Source organism: Ursus maritimus, unplaced genomic scaffold (assembly GCF_017311325.1).
Source record: "Ursus maritimus isolate PB19 unplaced genomic scaffold, ASM1731132v1 scaffold_6, whole genome shotgun sequence".
Lineage (NCBI taxonomy): Eukaryota > Metazoa > Chordata > Mammalia > Carnivora > Ursidae > Ursus > Ursus maritimus.
The window spans coordinates 75208392-75230374 of record NW_024426774.1 but is presented as its reverse complement, the minus strand read 5'-3'; the positions used below and the strand labels follow the sequence as shown (position 1 = coordinate 75230374).

Sequence of the window (21983 nt, the reverse complement as noted above, 5' to 3'; positions counted from 1 at the left end):
GACTACTTTCCAATCTGCAATCACTCTTCCAAATGAATAGCTGCCATTTGACAATTTAATCTTAAAAATACAATCTCAAATAGGATTTTTATAAATCTGCTCTTCCCTAGCCTCAATATTTAGAGCGCACATGCCATGTGTGCGTCACGTAGATACACGCCTGTGTATGCTGACGGCTATGTACACTCCGACCAGTACATCCGGTCCCCCAAGCCGGAAGGAAAGCACCGCCCCTACTCACCTTGTGTTCTTACAGGTCACGTTCTAATAACAGTAATCTGGGACTTACACACAGGAAGCATATGGTGGGGGGTGTGGAAGAGTAAATTTCAAAGAGCTGCTGTTAGGGGATGACGGTGAACATACAAGCACATGTGCTCAACTACCTAGTCCTAAAAATGGGGAGAGCCCAAGAGGCCTCAGTCTGGGTAGCAGGCTCCTCAGCATGTCCTCCTGTCCCATCTTAGGCAGGGCCCAGCCATGGCCCCCGAGCCTCCCCACCTCTGAGATGGCACAGTTCCAGAGGGCTGCAGGTGCTCCTGGGGCCTGTCCCCACACAAAGCGCCACTGCAGAGCCCTGGCTGCTGCCTGAGCAAGCATGCTGGGCATGACTGGGGAGGGCCTGGGGCAGCCATGGAGACCCCAGGCAGCAGACACAGTGCTTTCTGGCCGCCATCTAATTCTTTGGTAGGAAAAGTCACTGGGTTATATTAATTCTTGGTTTGCCTTCAGGGGGGAAAATTGGCCCAAGTAACACTGTTTTAAAAATCTGCATAAATTACATTCATGAAAATGGAAGCTGGCTTCATTCCCATAAGAGGTGAGGGTAAAGTGAAAACTGAAGCCCTAAGATTCTTGTAAGAGAAGCCAGCAAGGGATTCCCAACCACACTAGTGGGAGGAGCTAAAATCCCAGCACCCGGGGCCTTGCCTGGCCTGGGAGAAATGGGGCCCCCTCTCAGAGCACACATAGCAACAAAATGCTGCCGGGTTTTGAAGGCAAAATGGTAGACTGGAGACGGGCTATTCATTATCAAAGAACATTGCAGTTGGAAGAGAGAATTCTGTCTACGAGGGTATAACCAGGGGCCCCCGGTGGCACCGAGGGCTGAAGCACCTCACAGAGGAGGGGACAGCACAGGCTTTCTCTACAGGAGAGCAAGACCCAAACAGACACTCTCTCCACAGACAGAAAACTCACCAACACTCCTCAAAACTGCTAAAGAAAAGAACCAAAACGAAGTATTAGCAGTTAGCAAACACCAAATGCAAAATAAAAAGTTAAAAAGCCAAGTTATCTTTTGTCAAAACCCTTGAAATTATGTGTTGAAGTACCCACTACAGGGACAATAAAAATTATGAGCCCAATGTGCTTATTCATCAGAGCAACGTCAATGTCTGTGCACAAGCCCCGGGGAGACATCCCGCCTGCGGGCCAAGTTATGTCTACATTTAAGGTACAGTTAAAATAATGAAAATCATTTCTACAGGTGGTTTTATAACATTAGTAGGAAATTGAATGAAAATTTATATTATTTATTTGAAAAATACTCCAGAGGCATTTTGGAAGTAAGAAGTTCTGAACTTAATACACAGAATAATCAGGTATCAACATCTGGACCTTTATGTGACAGGGACGGCCAGTGGCGCCCCCTCTTGATGGGCTCTCCCCTCCGGGGCCCCCATGGCATCCTCGAATCTCCCACTCACAGCCCCACACAGCCACATGCAATGGAGTGACAGACACACGCTCTCTCGGCTGGCTGTGCAGAGCTGCGGTGAGCACAGAAGCTTCCTCTTCATCATAATTCCCAGGGAACAGCACAGTCAGTGACTCCTCAGCTGGCTCTGGCTTGTCTGGGCACGGAAGACCCCTTGGTGGGATCAATCAAGGTCAAGAGGGCTGTCTGGGGGCCTCCCAAGGATGCCGTCCCACCCTTAAGGCTGAAATTCCCCTTCCTAACCACTGGCCCTTTCTTGCCCTTCCTCCTGCTGCCTCCACGGCTCACTTAGCTCCAGGCCACCTGTGCACACATCTGAGCAATGATTTCTCATGGTGCGCTCTCTTCCACCTGCCAGCTCACCCCTCCAGCCTTGCCCCATGGGCAGAGAAGCTCCTAGCTGCATCCCTGATCCCCTTGGCCCAGTGACCGGCCACTGGACCTGACCTTTCACCCCCTCCTTGATCTAGTCTGCAGTCAGTTTTCTCGAGCTGACCCCTGACTCCTGCCCATGGCAGCACAAAGCCTCTGATTCCCTGGCAGGTGCCAACGCTCTCCACACGGCCACCTTGTCCATTCTCCTGATGCCCCCTGCGCCTTGGCTTCACCTTCCCTCCAACTGTTCTGTTCTCCATTGGTGAGTCCCACCGTTTCAACTCCACACTCTGCAGACGCTGGCCCGTGGTATTTTCAGCTTGTTTCTTCACTCCTCAGGGATCTCTCTGCAGCACACCTTCTCTTGTCCCTTCTAGGACTCCCTGCCTGGTCTGGCCTTTGCATTTCCAGAGCCTTGCTCCATCGACCTTCTCTTATCAACAATTCTTCACTCTCAATCCCCATCAGCTTGAATGCATAATCAAGTAATAACCATTGTCCCCAGGCAGACACCTGCATGCTATTTCCTCTACTCCATGGTCCACTGATCTCACAGGACCATCTATACTCATTGCCCTGACTTCTTACACTTGCCTCCCTCATCTATTTAAATCTTGACAGGTGACGTTCTGGAAGATCACCAATGCCTCCCACATATCCAATGCAACAGCTGGGGTTTATGGCTCTCTCCCCATCATCCCTGCTCCTGGGGTGGCATGGCACTGCTTGCTCCAAATGGTGGTGTTGACTTGTCTGCTCCCAGGCAAGGCCGGGAGCCCCTCGGGGCCAGGCCTACCTCTGTTACCCCTGCATCCATGGTCACCAGCGTGTGGCCCCGCACTGAGCAGGCTGCCAGCAAGGCCAGCCCTCTCGCTCAGCTCCTGTCCTCAAAACATCACACCTCAGCCACACCTCCCTGCATGCTCCATGATGCCCTTCCCCAACTGCCTACCTGGCCATTTCCTGTTTGGACTGCAGCTGCGTGCGGCTCCCCTTCCACCCCCCGCCCCATTCTAGGCTTCTTCAAACAGGGAATGTTTACCACTGCAGTCCTTTCAGGAAAGGAAACAATCAATCTCTTGCAGGCTTCACAGTTTGTGGCGTTCAACATACACACCTGGTGTGACAGACCAGGGGCTCTAAGAGACAGCTGAGCCAGTAGACAGTCCACACCGGGGAGCCGCCTTCCAGGGGGAGTTCAATTTGCTGTTCATTTGCAGGGCCAGGACCACTGATCAGGTGCCCTCGTCACCCCCCAGCTCAGTCGCACACACAGAAGCACAGGGGCCACGCGGCAGCTCCTCCCGCCACACGAAAGCACATCGGATGGCTAGATGTTTTTGCGGTCACGTTTTGATTTTTTTTAACCCAAGAAGTACCAGACAGCTGTACAAGGACCACGAACACTCTCCAAGTACTTACTGCTTCTTGGTCTCTTCAAATTTGTGCAGCTTTTTGCGGAGACCTCCTGACTTAAAACCTTGGCAGTGTGCTGCTGGCGCTCCGATGGTGATGATGTCGTAGTTCTGATCTGAATGACAGAAAGCTCTCCTCCGTTACTCTGGGCTCAGGCCTGTGGACAAGCCAGCTACAGGGATATGCACGCAACTCTGGGACCCTGCCCACCCCAGCCCGTTTCCAAGCAGTCTGCTCCCTCGGTCCCACAGCCTTGATTGTCTGAGGGCCCCTGGAGCCCAGCACCATCATTTCAGCAGAGAGGGGGTTCCTACACATCTCCAGATGGGGCCACAAAGAGCCAGAGGCAACACTGACAACACTCAGCTTGCATCCCTCCTTGGGAAGGATAACTGACAGGTGACTTTCTGCCACAGAAACACAAAGGGAAGCTGGAGGGAGGGTGGACGAGGGGAAGGGACAAAGGGAGGGAAAAGCATAGGGAACAAAGACCTTACGAAGGTCCTGTGCCATGTCTCTTATCTGAGTTGCCAGGCAGGAGAACACATAGGGAAGGCTGCGCATGTGTGGGGCAGCCTGGGGACCAAGCACACAGGGAGAAAAGAAGTCAAGTGTGATTTAGTGAGAGGAACAGAAAAATAGTTACCTGACCCCCCATCGTCTTGAACTCTCATCCTCTGTATGTGCAAGTTTGTGGGAACAAATTCTAACTTTTTATCTGCTTTCAAACTGCTCGCTTTAAATGAGGGACCTAAGAAAAGGAATATGAGAAAACAAGGATGGTTGACATGTACGCTGCATTCAGGAATGGCAAGTAGGACAGTGATATTCCGAGGAAGCAGCTACGCGTGAGCAGTACGTGCTGGTAGCGGCCGAGGAAATTCTGAGGGGCCCGTGAGCACATTTCACATCCAGAGAGCAGGTTGGGTGAAACACTGGAGGGAGGGCAGCTCACGGGCCTGAAGGCTGGTTCTGGGTGCTCAGGTGGGGAGCAGAGCCAGGCAGGAGTAGCTTCAAAAGGCTATGGTTACCCGTGCCCTGCCCTCCCATGACTCAGCTCTCAGCTGAGAAGTCGGACATAGAGACGGATTTTGTGCACCACGATGTCAGCACCGCTATAAAAAGCAAATGGGCCCATGCCAGGGACTGCCTGTTCCAACCCTGGAGAACGCCATCAGGCGAGATCTAAGAAATCGGCTCAGCTAGAGCAACACATCTCAATTCCCACAAAGAGATGAAAGGGTCTGCTCATCACCTCAGACCCAGCAAGATGAACGAATGCTACAAAGCATGGATCCTGGCCCTCTGAAACACAAACCTGAACGTGTTCCCTTGATTATGCTCGGGGCTGGTTAAGGAGGTTGGATGATGGAACTAACATCTATCTCGTTTCTGTGATCAGAATCCAACACTAATCAAGAAATACATGGTTAGAAAAGAAAGGGGTTACGAATTAGCGACAATCAGAAGGAGAGAAGAAATAAACTTTCTCTCTAGTGATTAAAGGTAAATCGTACCAGTATACAAAATGCAGACCGGCCACTGTCTGCTTTGCATTCTGTGCTAGGACACTGCCCTCTGGGGCCTGATACTTACGGGGCCCAGAGACCAGCAGCAGTGGTATCGTGGGAGCCTGTTAGAAACGCAGAATCCGAGATCTGCACTGCAGCAAGATCTTCAGGGACCAGGCTGCACACTGACACTTGAGATGCTCTGCTCTGGAAAACTCAAGCTCATGGGGGTTTCCTGCTTTCCCAGGTAATAGGTATCTGGCAGGGGTAGGTCCCTCAATTTCTTCAGCTCTATGCTGCCAATACACTTAGACCTGCCCTTCAGATTCAAACCAGATCCAAGGGCACCATCACCTTGTCCTCATAACCGTATGTGGCTTCTCCTCAGCCAAGTTCATGGGCGGGTTCGTATGTTCTGTGTCAAAACCTTAATATTAAGGACGTAAGATTTTCTTTTAATCCTGAAATTCCATTATGTAGTAGTAGGGGGAGGAAAGAATCTGAAGATAGACAATAAAATAACAAAAAACCAAAAAATTCATTCTATTTTGGAATAAAAAGGGATTAGTTAAGAAAATTCTTCCAAATCTACCCTTAGAGTATTTTGAAAACCGAGCAGGATCTTTCAAGAAGAAATGTGAAGTGTCTATACTTTACTTTCTTTTTTGAGGCTGAAAACGGAGCGCTCCACTCAGACAATTCAGTGTTCAATACAAGGATTGTTGACGATTTAAACTGGGAAATCTAGGAAACCACTTTGTCTCAAAGCAAACGGTTTACATCTTTGGGGCACGTCCCTTGAGCATTTTAGACCAAGACAAAAAAATAACATGAACCAACAGCCTGTGCTTTCGTCTCTCCTAAATTTCATCCTGCATTAGTTGTTCTGGCAGAAGACACCATAGAAGGAATTTTCAATGCAATTCACATACTTGTCTTCTTAATTAAGATCTGAGAAATCCATGTTTGAAAGAATTCACACCTACACGAGAACCTATTTTTAAAAATCCATTAGAGTGTCTGTCAGGGAGAGTATTTGAGCCAGGTTCTCGTTTTCTAGCTGGGAAAAGGGAGACCCAGCACCCACCTTTGTACTGATGGAGGTCAGTCAGGTTCTCCTGGTACGTGAGGATGATGGTCTGGTACTGAGTGACAATCTGGCGCCGGAGGCTCTCCCAGCAAGGGGACAGATCCCCCAACTCCTCCAGTTCACACACTCTGCAAGGAAGACACACACACACACACACACATCAGGTGTGGAGCCGGCTCACTTCCCTGGGAGAGGCACAGGTGTCCCAACCAAGCAGGAGAACAAAGCGGACATGGAAGTGCAGTCAATGCCAGGGAAGGCGTCGGACAACAGCTACACTGCAGGTCTCCAGAGCAAGCCGGGGGGCAGGGGGGCACATGACACAACACCCTAGAAGGAATGGCTGTATGATGGGCAGACCACTCACCATGTGGAAAAGCACAGAGATGCTTTTCACAGAAACTCTGTCAAATGCCTGGGGAAAACTAAGTGGAGGGGAGGGGCTCTAGGGGAGTGGCTCCTTGCCCGTACCCCCACAGGCCACGTGGGACCCTCCTGGATGCTGAGACAGGGGGGGTTGTGAGACAGCTTCTCACTGCCCCCATGTTCTGGGGGTGTGTGGGCCTTCCTGCCCTGCCCCTAAGAACATTGTTGCAAGACATACAGCTGCCAAGCGGTGGTCCATAGCTAGCTGGCACGGGGCGGCCCTGCTCTGCTGCGCTTGCCCAGCCCCCTCTGTTTCAGCGCTGTCCCTCGGGGGACAAGGGCCATAGCGGGCTGGCAACTTTGGCTATGCTTTCTTTCTCTATGGGAGTAATGAGCTGTCTAAATCTAAAAGCAGCAGGAAGGCAGGGAAAGGGGAAAGGGAGAAGAGAAGAAAAAAAGAGGATCTGTCACCTTCAGAAAAATAAAAGCTATGTAAGAACTGAAACATAACTGTCTTAGCTCAGCAATAAATAATAGCTACATAATTGGAATAATGAAAACACAAGATAGACAAAAAAAAAAAAAAAAAAAAAAAAGGATAACCACATTAGGAAGCTGGGGAACGGGAAAGTACAAAAGACCTAAAATCCTCATCACAGGGAATCAGTAGCTAAGCCCCAAACCAGTTAAGAGAGTATGCTATTCGTTTATTTAGTAACATAGCGGTAAACTCTAAAATGGCTAAAAGTGGTTGTTTCTAGGAAGCAGATCAGAGAGTAGAGGGCCCCAGGACTTATGTCATTGTTAAAAGCCTTTGGGCACTATTTGTTTTTTTATACTATGCATATTTTCCTTTGGGGGAAAAAAAAGCTAATTTTATGCAATCTGCTAGATTGTCTGAAATTAAAAAGAAAGTTGTAGCATTTTATTAGGAAATTAGCAAGATCAAAGTAAAAGAGTACACAAGTAGGCGAGGCTGTGGTGAGACCCCTGTCCTCGCTCACTGCTGGCCAGCTGGTCCTGCGGCCGTGGGTCCGCTCGTGACCACACGAGCCCCACCTGCCACGGCTGCTGCTGGAGCCTCCCCGGTGTCTCTGCCCCCTTTCTGCTCCTTCCTGTGCTTCGGTGTCAGTTTAATGTTACCGTCTCACAGAAGCCTGGCCGGACCGCCCTCCTTCTCACCAGCCCTTCTAATTTCTGCACACAGCTCAAGCAGCTGGGGCTCGGGGTGCGGCCCCCACTTCTCCAGAGGGACTGCCTTCCACAGTCTGTCTCGCTCATCAAGAACCCTCCCACACCACACGCAACACCAGCCACGTGCGTGAAACTGGTGTGAAACACGATAACAACAAAACCCTCAAAACCCAAGTTCTCGTGAAATGAGTAAACTCTTCAAAGTTATAATCTAGTAAACCAAATAATGAGAATTTATGCCATAATTAAAATTATAACATGAAAACTCAAGACCTGTGCAAATGTAGATGGTAGGTAAGAAAATCTGTACAAATACAGAAAAGCTGAAAGGAAAAAGTTTAAAGTTAAAAGAACTATAAAATAGGGGCGCCTGGGTGGCACAGCGGTTAAGCGTCTGCCTTCAGCTCAGGGCGTGATCCCGGCGTTCTGGGATCGAGCCCCACATCAGGCTCCTCCGCTATGAGCCTGCTTCTTCCTCTCCCACTCCCCCTGCCTGTGTTCCCTCTCTCGCTGGCTGTCTCTATCTCTGTCAAATAAATAAATAAAATCTTTAAAAAAAAAAAAAAGAACTATAAAATAGTACACATAGAGAGATAAAGCAGCTCATTGCATTATTCTTGTCATTCTTAGGTTGAGTTTTTTTTTCAAGATAAAAAATGTTTAAAAATAGCTGTATCCGAACAGTGAGATCCTGACTGCATTGTATCCTCTCATGCTCTTATTTTGTGTTCATAATTAACACTGTCTTTTGACAGCGAGGAGAAACGACATCTGAGGAAGACAGGTGACACACTCTGCAATCTGCGGGGCTGAACCCCTTCTCCCTGCCATGGGATCGAGGGAAAATGCCCCAGGCTAAGAGATATGGAGGACCAGAGGGCCCCAACGAGTCACACTTAGCTCTCTATAGCCTCTATCACTGTGGCCCTGCCCTACGGAACCAGTGACCAAAGAACGACCAGCCCTTCCTAACTTTCTACAGGCCAACTGAGAGGGGAAAGGAGAGGGGAAGAGAAGGGAGCAGGCATGCGTGCTGGGCACATGTCTGGGGCTTCCTATAACTTGTCTGGTGATGGCCTCGCACAGGAACTCAGGGGACAGGTGAGCAAACGCAGGCTTCGGCAAGCCGAGGCCACCGAGCAAGCAAGTGGCGGCGGCTGGGTCTGAAGCTAGCCTCTCTGCTGCCAGTGCTCTACCCACCACATCTAAGAACTTTCCGGAAAGGAAGGGGTGGATGACCCAGGCCTGATGGGCGGTCGGCCTCTCCACGGGGCCTCACCTGGCCGCGTCTTCTTCCAGCAGGAGCTTCACGAACTGCCGGGGCACATGCAAGGAGAGCACGCTCTCCGCCATCTGCTCCAGGATCCGCAGGTGGTTGCCGTCCGTGGTCGGGAACCGGTACATGCGGCAGATGGCACCGCCGAACACTGAGGTGGGGGACGCGGAGGGGACAGAGGCTGCGTGTGAGCCGGCGACACACCCGCTGTGTGGGCCCTCAACAGCGCTCCTTACTGTTCCTCTCAAGAGAATGAGAGCATTTAAACCAAGGCCCACCGGAGGGACTGAGTCTGGCTGCTCCTCCCCTGCGACATGCAATCTTCTCATCCCAGGGTGTGGAATGAACTCTGGAGTGCAGGGGCGGGGGCGGGGAGGGTGTCAGTCCCCAAACCCAAGGCAACACGACAAAGAGTGGAATGAAGGAGAGATGCCCCCCTACCCCTTTGCTTGGAGTATAACTAACTCCACATGCTGGCACAAAGCATGGCACTCAGACACATGGCAGGGAGGTGACAATCGGGGTGCCTGGCTGTGACAATCCGAGTAGGTGGGGAGGAAAGGGTGGGCATGGGCCTGAGTGGACACTCACAAGAGTGGCAAGAGTACCAACGGAGGAAGCTGTTTACCCGATTTCAGTAAGGTGTCTTTTCGCAACGAAGCATACTTGGATCGGATTCCCAGTGCCTCTGTCAAGCTCTCATCAACGGGGAGAACCATCTAGTGACGCGGACAGAAAAGCAGAAACGGTGAGACCCAGACAATTCCAGAACACTCCGCAGAAACGGGGCCCACGTGCATCATCACAGAACTCTAAGAATTAGTATCCCCCATTCACTCTACAGTAAATACACTGCCCCAGCCAAAATTAATCCACCTGCCAGTACACTGCCCTCAGGCCACGCACACAGGATCTTCTAGTGACTCGGTCACTTCACCTGGTACTGCGGTGTTGTGACGGACAGAATGAGGGGGGAACAGACGATGCTCAGAAACGTTTGCACAGCTGACTTCCTGGGCTTATTTTGGGTGAAATGAGCTAGCTCCGTATTTTACAGCAATGACCACTTAGCAGTGTCTGGTACACCGGTACTGTAGTCTGAGAGCATGAGGGGCCCGTGCGAGCGACGGTGAGGGAGGCAGGGTGACAGAGAGGGAGTGGAGCAGATGCAGAGGGGGAGAGGTCTAGGAGAGGCTCAGCGAGTGTGTGGATGGGAGGCGCACAGAAGGTGGCTGTGGGGCACATGTGTGCCTGGGAGGGAAGCTCTAACGAAACAGCAGAGGTAATCCAAGCCTCCTTGCACACCCCCATCAGCCCCCCTTCGCCGCCTGAATGCAGCTCCTCCAGCCTGGCTCCCACTCAGCAGAGTCTTGCATGGCACGCTCCCTGAAGGGACCCCCCTCACTACTTTGAGAAGTGCCTGGGGGGATGGGCACGTTCTGCCTTGGGGGCCCCGTCTTTCCCTTCCCGGGACACAAAGGCAAAGTGCATCTGGACAGACCCTCTGACTCCTTCCAACAGAGAGGAGCAAGGCGGCGTGCTCACCCTCCCATTGACGGTGTCCAGAGACCGGGTCACAGGGGGCCGCTGGTCTGACTTCTCCTCCATCTGCCAGCCAATCACGGTGATGTTACCCACACGGTCACTCTCCGCAGATCTGCAATGAGCAAAGTGCTCTGATAAGAGGCATTTACCTGCACTTCATTTTCTGCTTAAATGCAAAGCTCAGCCATCCTGGGTCATCAAGGGGTCCTGAGAGTGCCAGGATCTGGTGCACTGGTCAGTCAGCCAGCATTCACTACATGCACAGGCTCCGGGGGAGGCAGACAAGGAAACCGTAAGAGCAGAGAGGAGGGCTGCAGCTGAGAGGGGACACAGCACCACAGAGAAGTGTGGATGTGCCTGGGGTACAGTTGGAGGGGAAGAGCCAATGCTTGCTTGGGAGGTACCCATCAGCCCCTGGGCTGACCTCTGCCCTCGAGAGAGATGAAGACACATCTTGGAACCAGGACTGGAAAGCACCTTCTTCTAACACTGAACCCCATTCTGTTCCTTCCCACCCACCCTTAAGATCTGATTAGACCCAAGACCTAGGCCTGGACCCCAAGTAAGCAGAGGGTTTCCCAAAGACTCTGAATCCTGGTATGATACAGTTAATGCCACTCTAGCCCTGGTCAGCTTCGCCTGAGTTCCCGCAGGGTGGCTGCCAGCTGCGTAGGCCCATCTGATTCATCCAGGGAGGCCCCAGGGACACCCTAACGCCTCAGGCTTTTTATTTAAAGTGTCTGATTTAGCCAGGTTCTAAACTTTTATGTGGTCACATATACTGACAATTTCCTTTGTGACTTTTTCTCATTGTTCTAATGCCTGGAAAAGTGCTTCCCCATGCTCTCTGCTCAAGAGTCCTACGTACACCCTTTTCAAAAGAAGATGTCCATTTCTTACATTTAGTGATGATCCAACTAGAATTAGTTCTGGCACATGACGTACCTGAATATTTTTCTCTAGCAGGCCTTTGCCCCACACGACCCCTTGTCTTTCTGTAAGACGCGTCCTTCATGCTGAGGCAGGTTCCCTCTGCACACCGAGGGCCGAACCAGGCTCTTGCTCTGCCCGATGCCTCCAACACTGCTCTCACCATAGCTTTAGAATGGTGCACTGTCTAGCAGATGATTAACCCTTGTCAAATTGCTTTTGCTCTTTTGAACTATCTTCCCAACTTTTACATTATTTTGAAAAAAAGAACACCATGTTAGGGTTTCGGTGAGCACTGTCCCCGAAATGAATTTGGGAAGGGCTGACATCTTGAACTCTTTCACCTTCCTTTCAGGGATACAGTGGGGGTTCCCCTTCCTTCCTTCCATAAATATTTATTGAGCACCAGGCTCTGTTCTAGGTGCTTAGGATACGGCAATGAAGCAAAGCGGACAAAAACCCTGCTGCCCGGGAGATCATATTCTACTGGGAAGAGATGACAGATAAAAATATTGAGTATTATCAGATATATATGGAGGTTTTCCTTAGGTCTGCGTACAACAGGGCTCATATTTCCTATAGATACTGCACATTTCCATTCCCTAACGGGTCCTCTGATGGGCTGTTTTAATCTCACTTCAGTAAGCAACCACTCCTCACTGACACCAGCCTTTGGGAGGGGGCCGGGCCCTCTCTGAGTGCAGGAAATGGGGCCTTCCGCTCATCTGTCCCTGGACTTCATAATTCCAGGTCCTTTCAAGGGAATAAAATTAAATACCAACCTTAGTGTTAAATGCAACCTATGATGCCTGTCCTGGAGCAGATCTTTGACAATGAATGTTCCAGAGCCCAGTAAATACATCTGAGGAAGAGCGGGGGAGAGAAGGCATTAGTACGCTTGCTTTGCCTCTGGTCCAAATGCCAGGCCCAAGAGTCCAGCAGGCTGGTTCCCACAACACATCTGACCCTCTCTCAGGAGCCTAACACGGATGCTCAGGAGGAAATTCCTGAAGATGAATACATTTGGACGCCAGTTAATTTGTGAGCAAAGTAGTGAAGTTAATCTGTGTTCACCTCTCACTCAGATGATTACAGAACTTAAAAAAAGGGAACAAAATGCCACGAACCACAGTGTGTTACTTAACTGTTCCCTGAGATCGATCTTTGACATCATACACGGAGAGTTTGATCTGTGTCATCTGACTGATAAGAGAGTCTTGAAAGAAGGCAATACTGCTTAGGAATATAGGATTGTTGGTTCCCTAGAATAGAAAAAAGAGCAAAATCAGAATGCGGAGTTGGGTTTTTCCACGTAATTGCTTTGGAAACACACCAACATTTTCAGAACGAGACACTAACCTTCTTACTGACTTGGATCGACACAAACACTGATGGCAGCCTAAATGGATGCCTAAAACAAGCCCAAACGCTGCTTAGAAAAAGGACAAAGGAGTGTGACAGGCATCTCCAGAAGCAGCCACAGCAGGCAGGCCCACCGCACGGCCGTGCCCGAGGGCTCACTCTAAGGCTTCTCGCTCACTAGAGGGGATCCTCTAAAAGTGAAAGGACCTGGATGTCCGCATGTATTCTCGGTATGACCACTTTAAATGAGTGATCTATTTGGATCTCCTACTTCGGGTTGTTCCTTGAAGATGTACAACGTCAGATGTGAGAAGAAATGAATGACTTAAGTTGTTTCTTATTTCCAGAATCCCATAGTTGGAATAATTAAGAACTGACCTTTTTAAGGTTATCCTTTTCAAAAGACGAGCTGTGAGTTTCTAGCTCATAGGGGGCCATTTCTTGGCAGCCTAGCCCTGCCCCCCAGAGCCCCATAACATATTGTCTTTCTCAGGCAGCGGTTACCTATCTCAGCCAAATGGTTCCTAGTTCCTGTTTGTGCCTGCTGTGGGTCCCATGCCTCTAGCAGTGCTCCCTCTGCGGCTCCAGGTTCGGGCTCTCGGGGTATGCTGGACGGCCCCGGCTGGGCAGCCTGCTGGGACCACAGCCCACCCTACCTCACCCTGCACCTGCCCTTGGTTAAGGCCATTCTCTGTCTCTCCTCACAAGGAGGCTATATACATCTGCTTTGCTGCCTCTTTCTCCAGCATTCCCAACCACCTTGGGACAGGGAACCACTCCCACAAACCCGCCTCCAGGGCCTGTCACACGCACCCCTTCTCTCCATTCCTTCCCACTGCCAGTCAGGTCCTACATGCTCCCCCAGATGCCTGTCAGCTTAGGACCTCCCTGGAACACATCTAGTCAGGTGACTCCCCTCCGAAAAGCCTGATTGGCCTGCTACACACTCCTGGCCTGCCGTTCAAGGCTGCTCTCCCTTGCTCCTCCACGTGGGCCTTTTGCACACCCAGAACAGGGTAAGGGTATTCTCAGAACCCACATGACACTTTCCTATTGCACGCCTTTGCATAACTACCACCGAACTCGGGCGTGCTCTTCAACACGTGGTCCCCAGACCAGCAGCAAGGGCATCACCCGGGGGCTTGTGAGAACTGCAGAGTCTTGGCCCTGCCCAGGTCTCTTAAGTCAGAATTCCGCTAAGCATCACCCGAGGCAGCCTCTCCAATCCTCAGAGCTGGATGGGCCCTACCCCCCGGGTGCTGCCCTCCTCTCTCTACTCCACCCCTTCCCACACAGCTGTGTAGAGTTGGACCACGCTCACTGCCTCCCCACCCACAGGATGGGACGGTCCTCAAGGGCAGGGACTGGGCCTCCGAGGTCTTTGTATCAACCAAGGCGCCCAGCACCGCGCTCCACACGCAGGCAGCACTCACCAGATGCTTAGAAAACAAAACCGTTGATTTGAACTCAGAAATAAGTTTCCAAGAGAATGAAAAACGGTGGTCTAGGTTCCAAAATGTAAATGAGGGAAGGGGAGAAGTGCAGTTTAAGTCTGTTTGAGACTGCTAGGGAGGGGTTAATTCACACAGACGCTCACATCACAAACAAAATCCTGCACAGTCTAAGACAGAGCCTATACTTCGTTTCGTAACTTACATACGGTGCTCAATTATCTAAAAGGAGTTTGTAAAACGTAAATATAAAACACACAATGCAAAAGGATATACAAAGAAAGCCAATAAAAAGAGGGGTATGTCCAGTAAGAAGGCTGGTTAATAAGTAACATTCTCCACACTGTGATTAATGAACACAATTCTCCGAAAGCAGCAGCCAAATGAAAATGACAAGGAAGAATGAGCTCTTTACCTCTTAAAAGGCAATAACCTTATAGGATCATTGTTCAAAGACAACCGGCCAATAGCTCATGGATAATTGTAAAGGATGTGGCAAATATGAATGCCACTGAGATGAACGTGAAGAGAAACCTCAGTGTACTGAGAACCCACGGAGTGCCAGCTGCAGGGGCTCAGGTCACCCGCAGCCCCCCCCGTGGAGGCTATCAACGCCGCAGGAGCCCGTCGCAGAGCTTCAGGTCGAAGCTGGCAGCACGCACCTCGATGATCTCCGTCTGTGCGTGTTTCGTCCAGAAGGCCTGAGGAGGGGTGGTGGCGCTCACTGCTACAAAGCTATTTGGTTTTCGGTCTAGCGATGGAGTATGCAACTCACTGCAGGCTATGGAACCAAGACAGGAAAGAAACGAATCCTTAAAAATCAGGCTCCCGTTAATTCTCAGTTCCAAACATGCCCAGAGAAAGCAAAGAAAGTCAGTGACACTAAAGGGATGAGATGATTCCACTGTCAGCTGTCACATGGAGGTGATCTTTTACACTCGAAACAAGCTCTTCTCATGCTCCCCTCCCCCATCCCCCACCCTCAGGACGGCAAGGCCCTAACTGCCAGTGGGAGGCTGAGCTGACGGGCACTTTCTGTGTCCACAAAGCCGACAACCTCACACAGGGTCTGACCCATCATGTCTGACCTTCATATGCAGTGAGCTAAGCAGCCACTCAGTCTATAAAATCAGGACACAGCTACTCATGCCTGCATCCTATGGCTGTGGCGGCCAGCCCCGAGCCGTGGTGCCCCCCAGGCCTCTGTGAACGTCCATCGGAAGCAAATTTAAAAATCCATCGTAATATAAACAAAGGTGTGTTGTTGTTTTTTTTTTTTTAAAGACGTCATTGCTCATTTTTTCTCCTTATAAGACTCATATCAAATGCAAGATTTGTAAAAATGTTCCTTTTTGGAACTAAGGGAACCCTGTAGAACGGTTTCAGTTGGAAAGTTTATTGTACTAATAAGCATTCTGAAATAGGTAAGACTCAGATCATTCTAACATAGGAGTGACCCACAGGAAAAAAATCACATTTCGCTGAATCTAACACACTATCTGTTGTGAAATGCACTAAGAAAGCAAGAGGACCCGCTGCCATTAGACTATGATACGCTATTGATTGTAAGACACTTTCTGATTAAATAGAGAGTAAAACATGAGAAAAATATATGTCTTAGAACTGATGAAATACACGGTTAAGTCAAAGTTCAACACTGGTAGAAACAAAATGTGACCATTTCTGCCAGTGTTCTCAGCACCTTCATGGAGGACAGGGTTCTTGGAGGTCCTTGCTCTTGCCACTCCTGCCCTCATCATTCCTGATTTTTTTAATGCTCGCTGGTGATTTACAATATAGAAACTGATTTTCGCTTATGAAAAATAATTTTAGTTCTCTCTCCATTTGTATTATCTTTTCATGTGTCTTTATGAATTTTCACTATTAACTGGATAAGACACAAAGAGCTTAGGTTTTCTATTCAGTTAGTTTTGGACAATCACATGCATCTGAGCAACCACCACCAACACAAGTTGGAGAACATCGTCAAAACACCAGACCAGAAATTTCCCCCTCGTACTTCCCAGTCAATTCCCCTGCCTCTGCAACCAATTTCTGATTTTCATCACTTTTGCCCGTTCTTGAACTTGAGATTCATCTACATTGCTGTATGTACTGATAATCACTTTTTTAAAAAAAATTGATGAGTTAAGAGTCCATTGTATGAAGGTATCAAAATTTATTTATCCATTCTGCTAATGGATGTTGGGTTGTTTCTGGTGGTGAACCACTGTGAATAAAGGTGCTAAAAATATTCCTGTTTGTGTCTTTTTGTGGACATAGGCTTTCATTTCTTTTGCATAAGTACCTAACAGTGACATTTCTAGGTTACAGCAGAAGATATGTTTAACTGCGAGATGCTACGGTTTCCTAAGGCAGTTGCACCATTTTACAATCCCATCAGCCATGTATATGCGTTCCAGTTTTTCTGTATCCCCACCAACATTTGGTAGGGTTAGTCTTTCTTTCACAGTTGTTCTAATAGATGTGTTTGAATTTGCACTTCCATGGTGATTAATGATGTAAAGCATTTTTTCATCACATGCTTGTTGCTCCTTTTATAATTTCTTGTGTCAAGAGTCTGCTTGAGTTTCTTGCTCATTTTTAAATTGAATTGTTGACTTTTTTTATTGTTGATTTATGAGTGTTTTATTCTGGACCTGTTCTTTCTCAGGTAGATGTGTTGTGGATATTTTTTCCCAGTCTGTGGTTTGTCAAATTTATTTTCTTACAGATGTTTAGGTTTGTTTGTTCGTTAGGCTTTTAGTCTTGGGGAGTGATAGACAGGAAAACTGTCCCTCCCTCCAAAAAAGTATCCACATCCTAATCCCTGGAACCTGTGAATATATTACATTACAAGCACTGTGGATGTGATTAAGGTCATGGAACCTTGACATGGGGAGATTATTCTGCATCTTGGCATTATTCTGCATATAGGGGAAGGTGGAAGGGTGAGTCAGAAAATGTGACTATGGGGAGAAAAGGCAGGAGAGACCATGAAAGGCATTTCACCTGTCACTGCTGGCTTTGAATATGGAGGAAGAGGGCCACAAACCAAGGAATGTGAGCAGCTTTAAGAAACGAGAACCAGCCTCACCTGGCTGCTAGCAAAGAAATGGGGACCTCAGTCCTAAAACCACACACACACCCTGAATTCTGCCAATAATATGAAGGACAAAGAAACAGATTCCCCCCTGGTGCCCCCAGAAAAGAATGCAGCCTTGCTGACACTTTGATTTTGGTACAGTAAGACTCCAAGCAGACCTCACTGAGCCCACTGGATTTCTGACCTAAGCAAACTGTAAGATAATAACTTTGTGTTGTTTCAAGGTGTTCAGTCTGTGGTAAACTGTTACGGCAGTGATAGCAAACTAAAGCACAGAGTTAATACTTTTTGCACTCTGTCCAAGAAATCGTTGCCTACCCTGAGGTTGGGAGTGACCCTCTGTTTTCTTCTAGAAGCTTTAACACTTTGTTCATTTTTAAGGTTCTCTTCTATTTCTTTTGCTGGGTCTGCCTCAGCAGGAGTCAGGGATTTGGCCATTTCACTTGCTTGCCCTCCTTTAAGCTATGTGTTTAAGCGACCGAGGGCCTGGTTTGTCTCAGCTCGCCCCTTCATCACGTGTGGGTTATTAACACCCACGCGAAGCGGGAACATTTGGGTCTTTCAAGCACAAGTGACAGCAGATAGACTGAGGTGTAACAGGTGTCCAAAGCCAGGAAGACTGGTGTCGGGTTAAGGGCTGATGGGCCAAGTGCCACCTTCAGAACACACCCTCCTGTAGGTAACCGCTCTCCAGCCCTGACCCCCAGCCGGCTCAGCTACGTCTCACTCGGTGTTTATTCCTAGCCCAAGGGCCAGGGCTTCCAAGACGCGTTCCCTCAGCAGCCCACAGTCACATCTCTTATCTGTCACTTACATCGCTTTGGCCTACTTCCAGAGAAGCCATGAGTCTCTGGTATGTATGCCTTGTCTCTGCAACCAGATCATCTGTAATCCCAGCTGGATAAGTGCTGTTGAGGCAAAGCAGTAAAATGTATTCCAAGTACATATCCTTTGACTCAGCAATTCTGTATCCAAGCGTTTATCCCGAAGAAATGATCAGCAAAACAAACGCGTGAATGATCTATGTACAAGTATGTTCACTGTGGTGGTGGTTATAGCGGCAAATCGGAAAGAACCCAAAATGTCTGACACCAGGAAACTGCTTACAATAAATACGGCACAGCCACGTTCTACGCAGGCATCTGAAGTGATGGGTCAGATCCCGTGTTTATTACAATGAAAAGATGCCAATGACATGTTGCCACGTGAAAAAAACATGTTAAGAACAGTAGCATGACAAGGGGCGCCTGTGTGGCTCAGCTGGTTAAGCGTCTGCCTTCGGCTCAGGTCATGATCCTGGAGTCCCAGGATTGTGTCCTGCATCGGGCTCCCTGCTCAGTGGGGAGCCTGCTTCTCCCTCTGCCCTTCACCCTGCTCGTGCTCTCTCTCGAATAAATAAAACCTTTAAAAAAAAAAAATACTAGCACGATATTTTTGTAGATAATCCCATCACCTCCACAGGCAAAAAACCATTAAAAATTCTGTATAGCACTGTGTGGGTGTAAAAAAATATTTCTGGAAGGATCCACACCAAAATGCCAACTATGATTATCTCTCTCTGATAGGGTATTCTTTTCCTCTAACATTTTCTCTATTACAGGTTTTAAAATGAGCACTTTTTAATTTTAAACTTAAGATAAAATAGTTGACTATTCGACAGGCTCCTGCTCCTCTTTTCCCACTGTGGTAAAAATCGCTTAAAATAAAACTCATCCTCACCTTTTCAAGCTGTTTCTTCCCCCATGTACTTCCTTCAAATGGCTATTGTACTATCCTTGATTTACTAGAATCAGAAACATCCTGGTTTCTGTCGAAGGGGTGAAGATTTTTACCTATGTTACATCAACCCTCATCCTGTCTCTATACTCAATCAGTTTAGTGTGAGTTTTTTTGTTAAATCCGTGTTCTGCATTAGTAAAGCTAAGTGAATATTATTACGAGCCAAGTGGGATTTCCTTCACTTCTCTCCTGTGTTGGGCCCTGTTTCCTGGGTCCCCTGTCTTCCTTTTTCTCAATTTACTCCCTCTTTTCGGTGGAACATATCCTCCACTCACTTTCAGAAAAAGGATGTGGGAGAGCTAAGTTTGAGAGTCTGCAAAGCTGAAATAGGTTTCTTTCTCCCCTCACATTTGACTGAGTGTCTGGTTGAGGAGAGAAGCCCAGATGAGAAATATGTTCCCACTCACATTTCCGACTCCCAGTGTCACTGAGAATCTCCTCTGCACTAGTCTGACCCCGATCCTTGGATACGACCTGTTGTGTTCCTTTCCACCTCTCTGGAAGTTTTAGGATTTTCATTTTATTCCCAGTGCTCTGAAATTTCACCAGGATGTGCCTTGTTATGGGGCTTTTCAATCATTATGCGGGGCCTTGGCAGGCGCTCTTCACCTAGGAACACACTCCCCAGGTCTGACAGACTTCTTGTCTTTTTTCTTGGTAATTCCCTCCCTTCCACCCTTTTCCGTTTCCTCCTGTAAATGGTGGGCCTCTGAATTTCCTAATTTTCCATTTCAATTTCTCTCCCATTTTCTATTTTGCTTTGAAATTTTTACTTTTTTAAAGTATTTTTAAATCATATTTTGTTTCTAAGACTGCCCTTGTTCTTCAGTTGTTTTTTTTTTTTTTTTACAGTGTCCTGCTCTTATGTTATGGGTATGCCATCTTCTCTTGAGGATTTAAATTATAATTTTCTGACGTTTCCTTCTACTTTCTTCAATGTCTGCGTGTCCTCCAAGTTCTGTTTTCTCCTGCTGCTTCTTTCATGTGTGGGCCTTCCACAAAGGCCTTCAATCTTTAACCATTCTTACATTCTGTCTTAAATCAACTTTGAAGTATTTATATATAAAATGTGCCCATTTTAAGTGTAGAGCTCAATGAGCTTTGATAAGCATATACACCCACATAACCACCACAGTCAAGATACAGAACATTTCCATTGCCCAAAGGGCCCCCTGTGTTCTTCTTCCCAGTCAGTCCTCACCAGCACTCCTAGACAAGCACTGACGGGTCTTCTGTCACTGTGGATTAGTCTTCCTGAGTTTCACGTAAACAGATCATAAATATACATTTGAATATGGTTTCTTCCACTCTGCACAATGCTTTCGAGACTCATTCACGTACATATCAGTACCTCATTCCTTTTCGTCGCTGAGTGGTATTCCATCGGGCGCGTGTAGCCTAGTGAACTCTCCTGCTGATGGGTATGTGGGTTGTTTCCAGCGTTGGCTATTATGAATCAAGCTGCAACCAGCATGCACCTACCAATCTTTGCATGCACAAAAGAATGCCCATTCGTTTTTAAGAATGAGGTATCAGAAGGCTGAGTGTGAGGGTGAGCCAGATGGGCTCCACAACGGTGCCTGGGTGGCTAGCTGGCCTACTTTTGGCTGGGGTCCAGAAAGCCAGCACCTGACTCTTTGTGGGGAGTGGGAGTGGGTGGTTTACTGGCTCCACAGTGAGAGGCCCCTGCCTGGAAGAGCAAGCCTGGCTGAATTAGGATAAAAGGAAGAAGGCTGGGGAGGGCAAGGTGGGGGGCTGTTATTCAGTAGACTTCTGGCCCTTCACCATGCTCTCCTCCGTGCTGATGGACCTCAGCCCAGAGCTTCTCTGCCTCCCAAGTTTCTTAGAATAACCACCAGTCCCTGTAGGACTGAGAGAGTGTGGTGGGAACCTGAACCCCAAACTCTTCCTTACACAAACTTTCTGATAAGCCCCTGCTTTAGTCTCTGAGCTCCCCCAGTATCTTTGGGACAAATCTACAGCCTCACAGACAAGCAGGTGTGACCACACTCCTCTCCATCTGCTCCCTCCTCCTCATGGGTTACATTCTGGGGCTTCCAAAAATGTCTCACTGCACAGAATATGTATTTCTGTTTCTTATTCTTCCTGGCGTCTGAATGATTTAAGACAAGGGAGTGGAAATAAGTTCACTCTTCTCTTGTGAAACTGGAAGTCCTTGGGTTAGTATTACAATTTGTGAAGAGCAAGAAAGCTCTAGGTTGGGAGTGGGCAGCTGTGGGAATCCCAGCAGGGTTACAGGCTGCTTCCCCCAGCCCCCTGTTCCTAGTTCACAACGCAGGACTCCCTCCCACTGCAGAACTAGCCAGCAAGTCAGGGTTGGGAAACCCTCTGAACTTGTTTAGGGGCATTCAGTCTGAAATGGGGATGTTTTCAACATTTAATATAAATTTGATAATAATGCCCTTACATTTTTAAGGATTTTGTCATTAGTCCAAGTTGTTTGTCTGATTTTGCTTTAAGCACCATAATCTTCTTTGTCCCTCAGATGGTAACACCCCTTATAGCACATGCAGAAACTGGCCCAGCAAGGGCAAGCAGTCGGCTCAAGGGCATGCAGTTAGTCTGTGGCATGGTCTGGACTAGAATCACGGGTCATCTGACTCTTGAGGAAGTGCTTCTTTTATGTCATACCACCTCCTGGACACCACCGCCAGGCCACGGGTCAACGCTGACCACTGCCCAGGGACAAGGGAAGGGGAGATGAACACAGGATAGCATCAGGCTCTGGAGGAGAACCATCTGTGGCTGACCCCACCAGGCGGTCCAACCTTCTGGGTAAGCCACAGTAATGCCGTGCTTCCCTCATCCCGGAGCCAGCACATTCTACTACTGTTTTTTAGG

The 21983-nt window shown here is 48.5% G+C and overlaps 1 protein-coding gene across 4 annotated transcripts in view; it reads right to left on the bottom strand.

Moving 5' to 3' along the window:
• INPP4A (inositol polyphosphate-4-phosphatase type I A) overlaps positions 1 to 21983 on the bottom strand; it is a 114815-nt gene that overhangs the window by 38665 nt on the left and 54167 nt on the right. For all 4 annotated transcript variants that reach the window (XM_040623559.1, XM_040623560.1, XM_040623558.1 and 1 more), the window contains exons 5-13: positions 14899 to 15017; positions 12569 to 12685; positions 12206 to 12285; positions 10494 to 10605; positions 9577 to 9667; positions 8952 to 9099; positions 6110 to 6240; positions 4158 to 4262; positions 3518 to 3626 (exon numbers count right to left, since the gene is read on the bottom strand). In XM_040623559.1, coding sequence (XP_040479493.1) covers positions 3518 to 3626; positions 4158 to 4262; positions 6110 to 6240; positions 8952 to 9099; positions 9577 to 9667; positions 10494 to 10605; positions 12206 to 12285; positions 12569 to 12685; positions 14899 to 15017 — 1012 coding nt within the window. The remainder of the gene's footprint in view (positions 1 to 3517; positions 3627 to 4157; positions 4263 to 6109; positions 6241 to 8951; positions 9100 to 9576; positions 9668 to 10493; positions 10606 to 12205; positions 12286 to 12568; positions 12686 to 14898; positions 15018 to 21983) is intronic.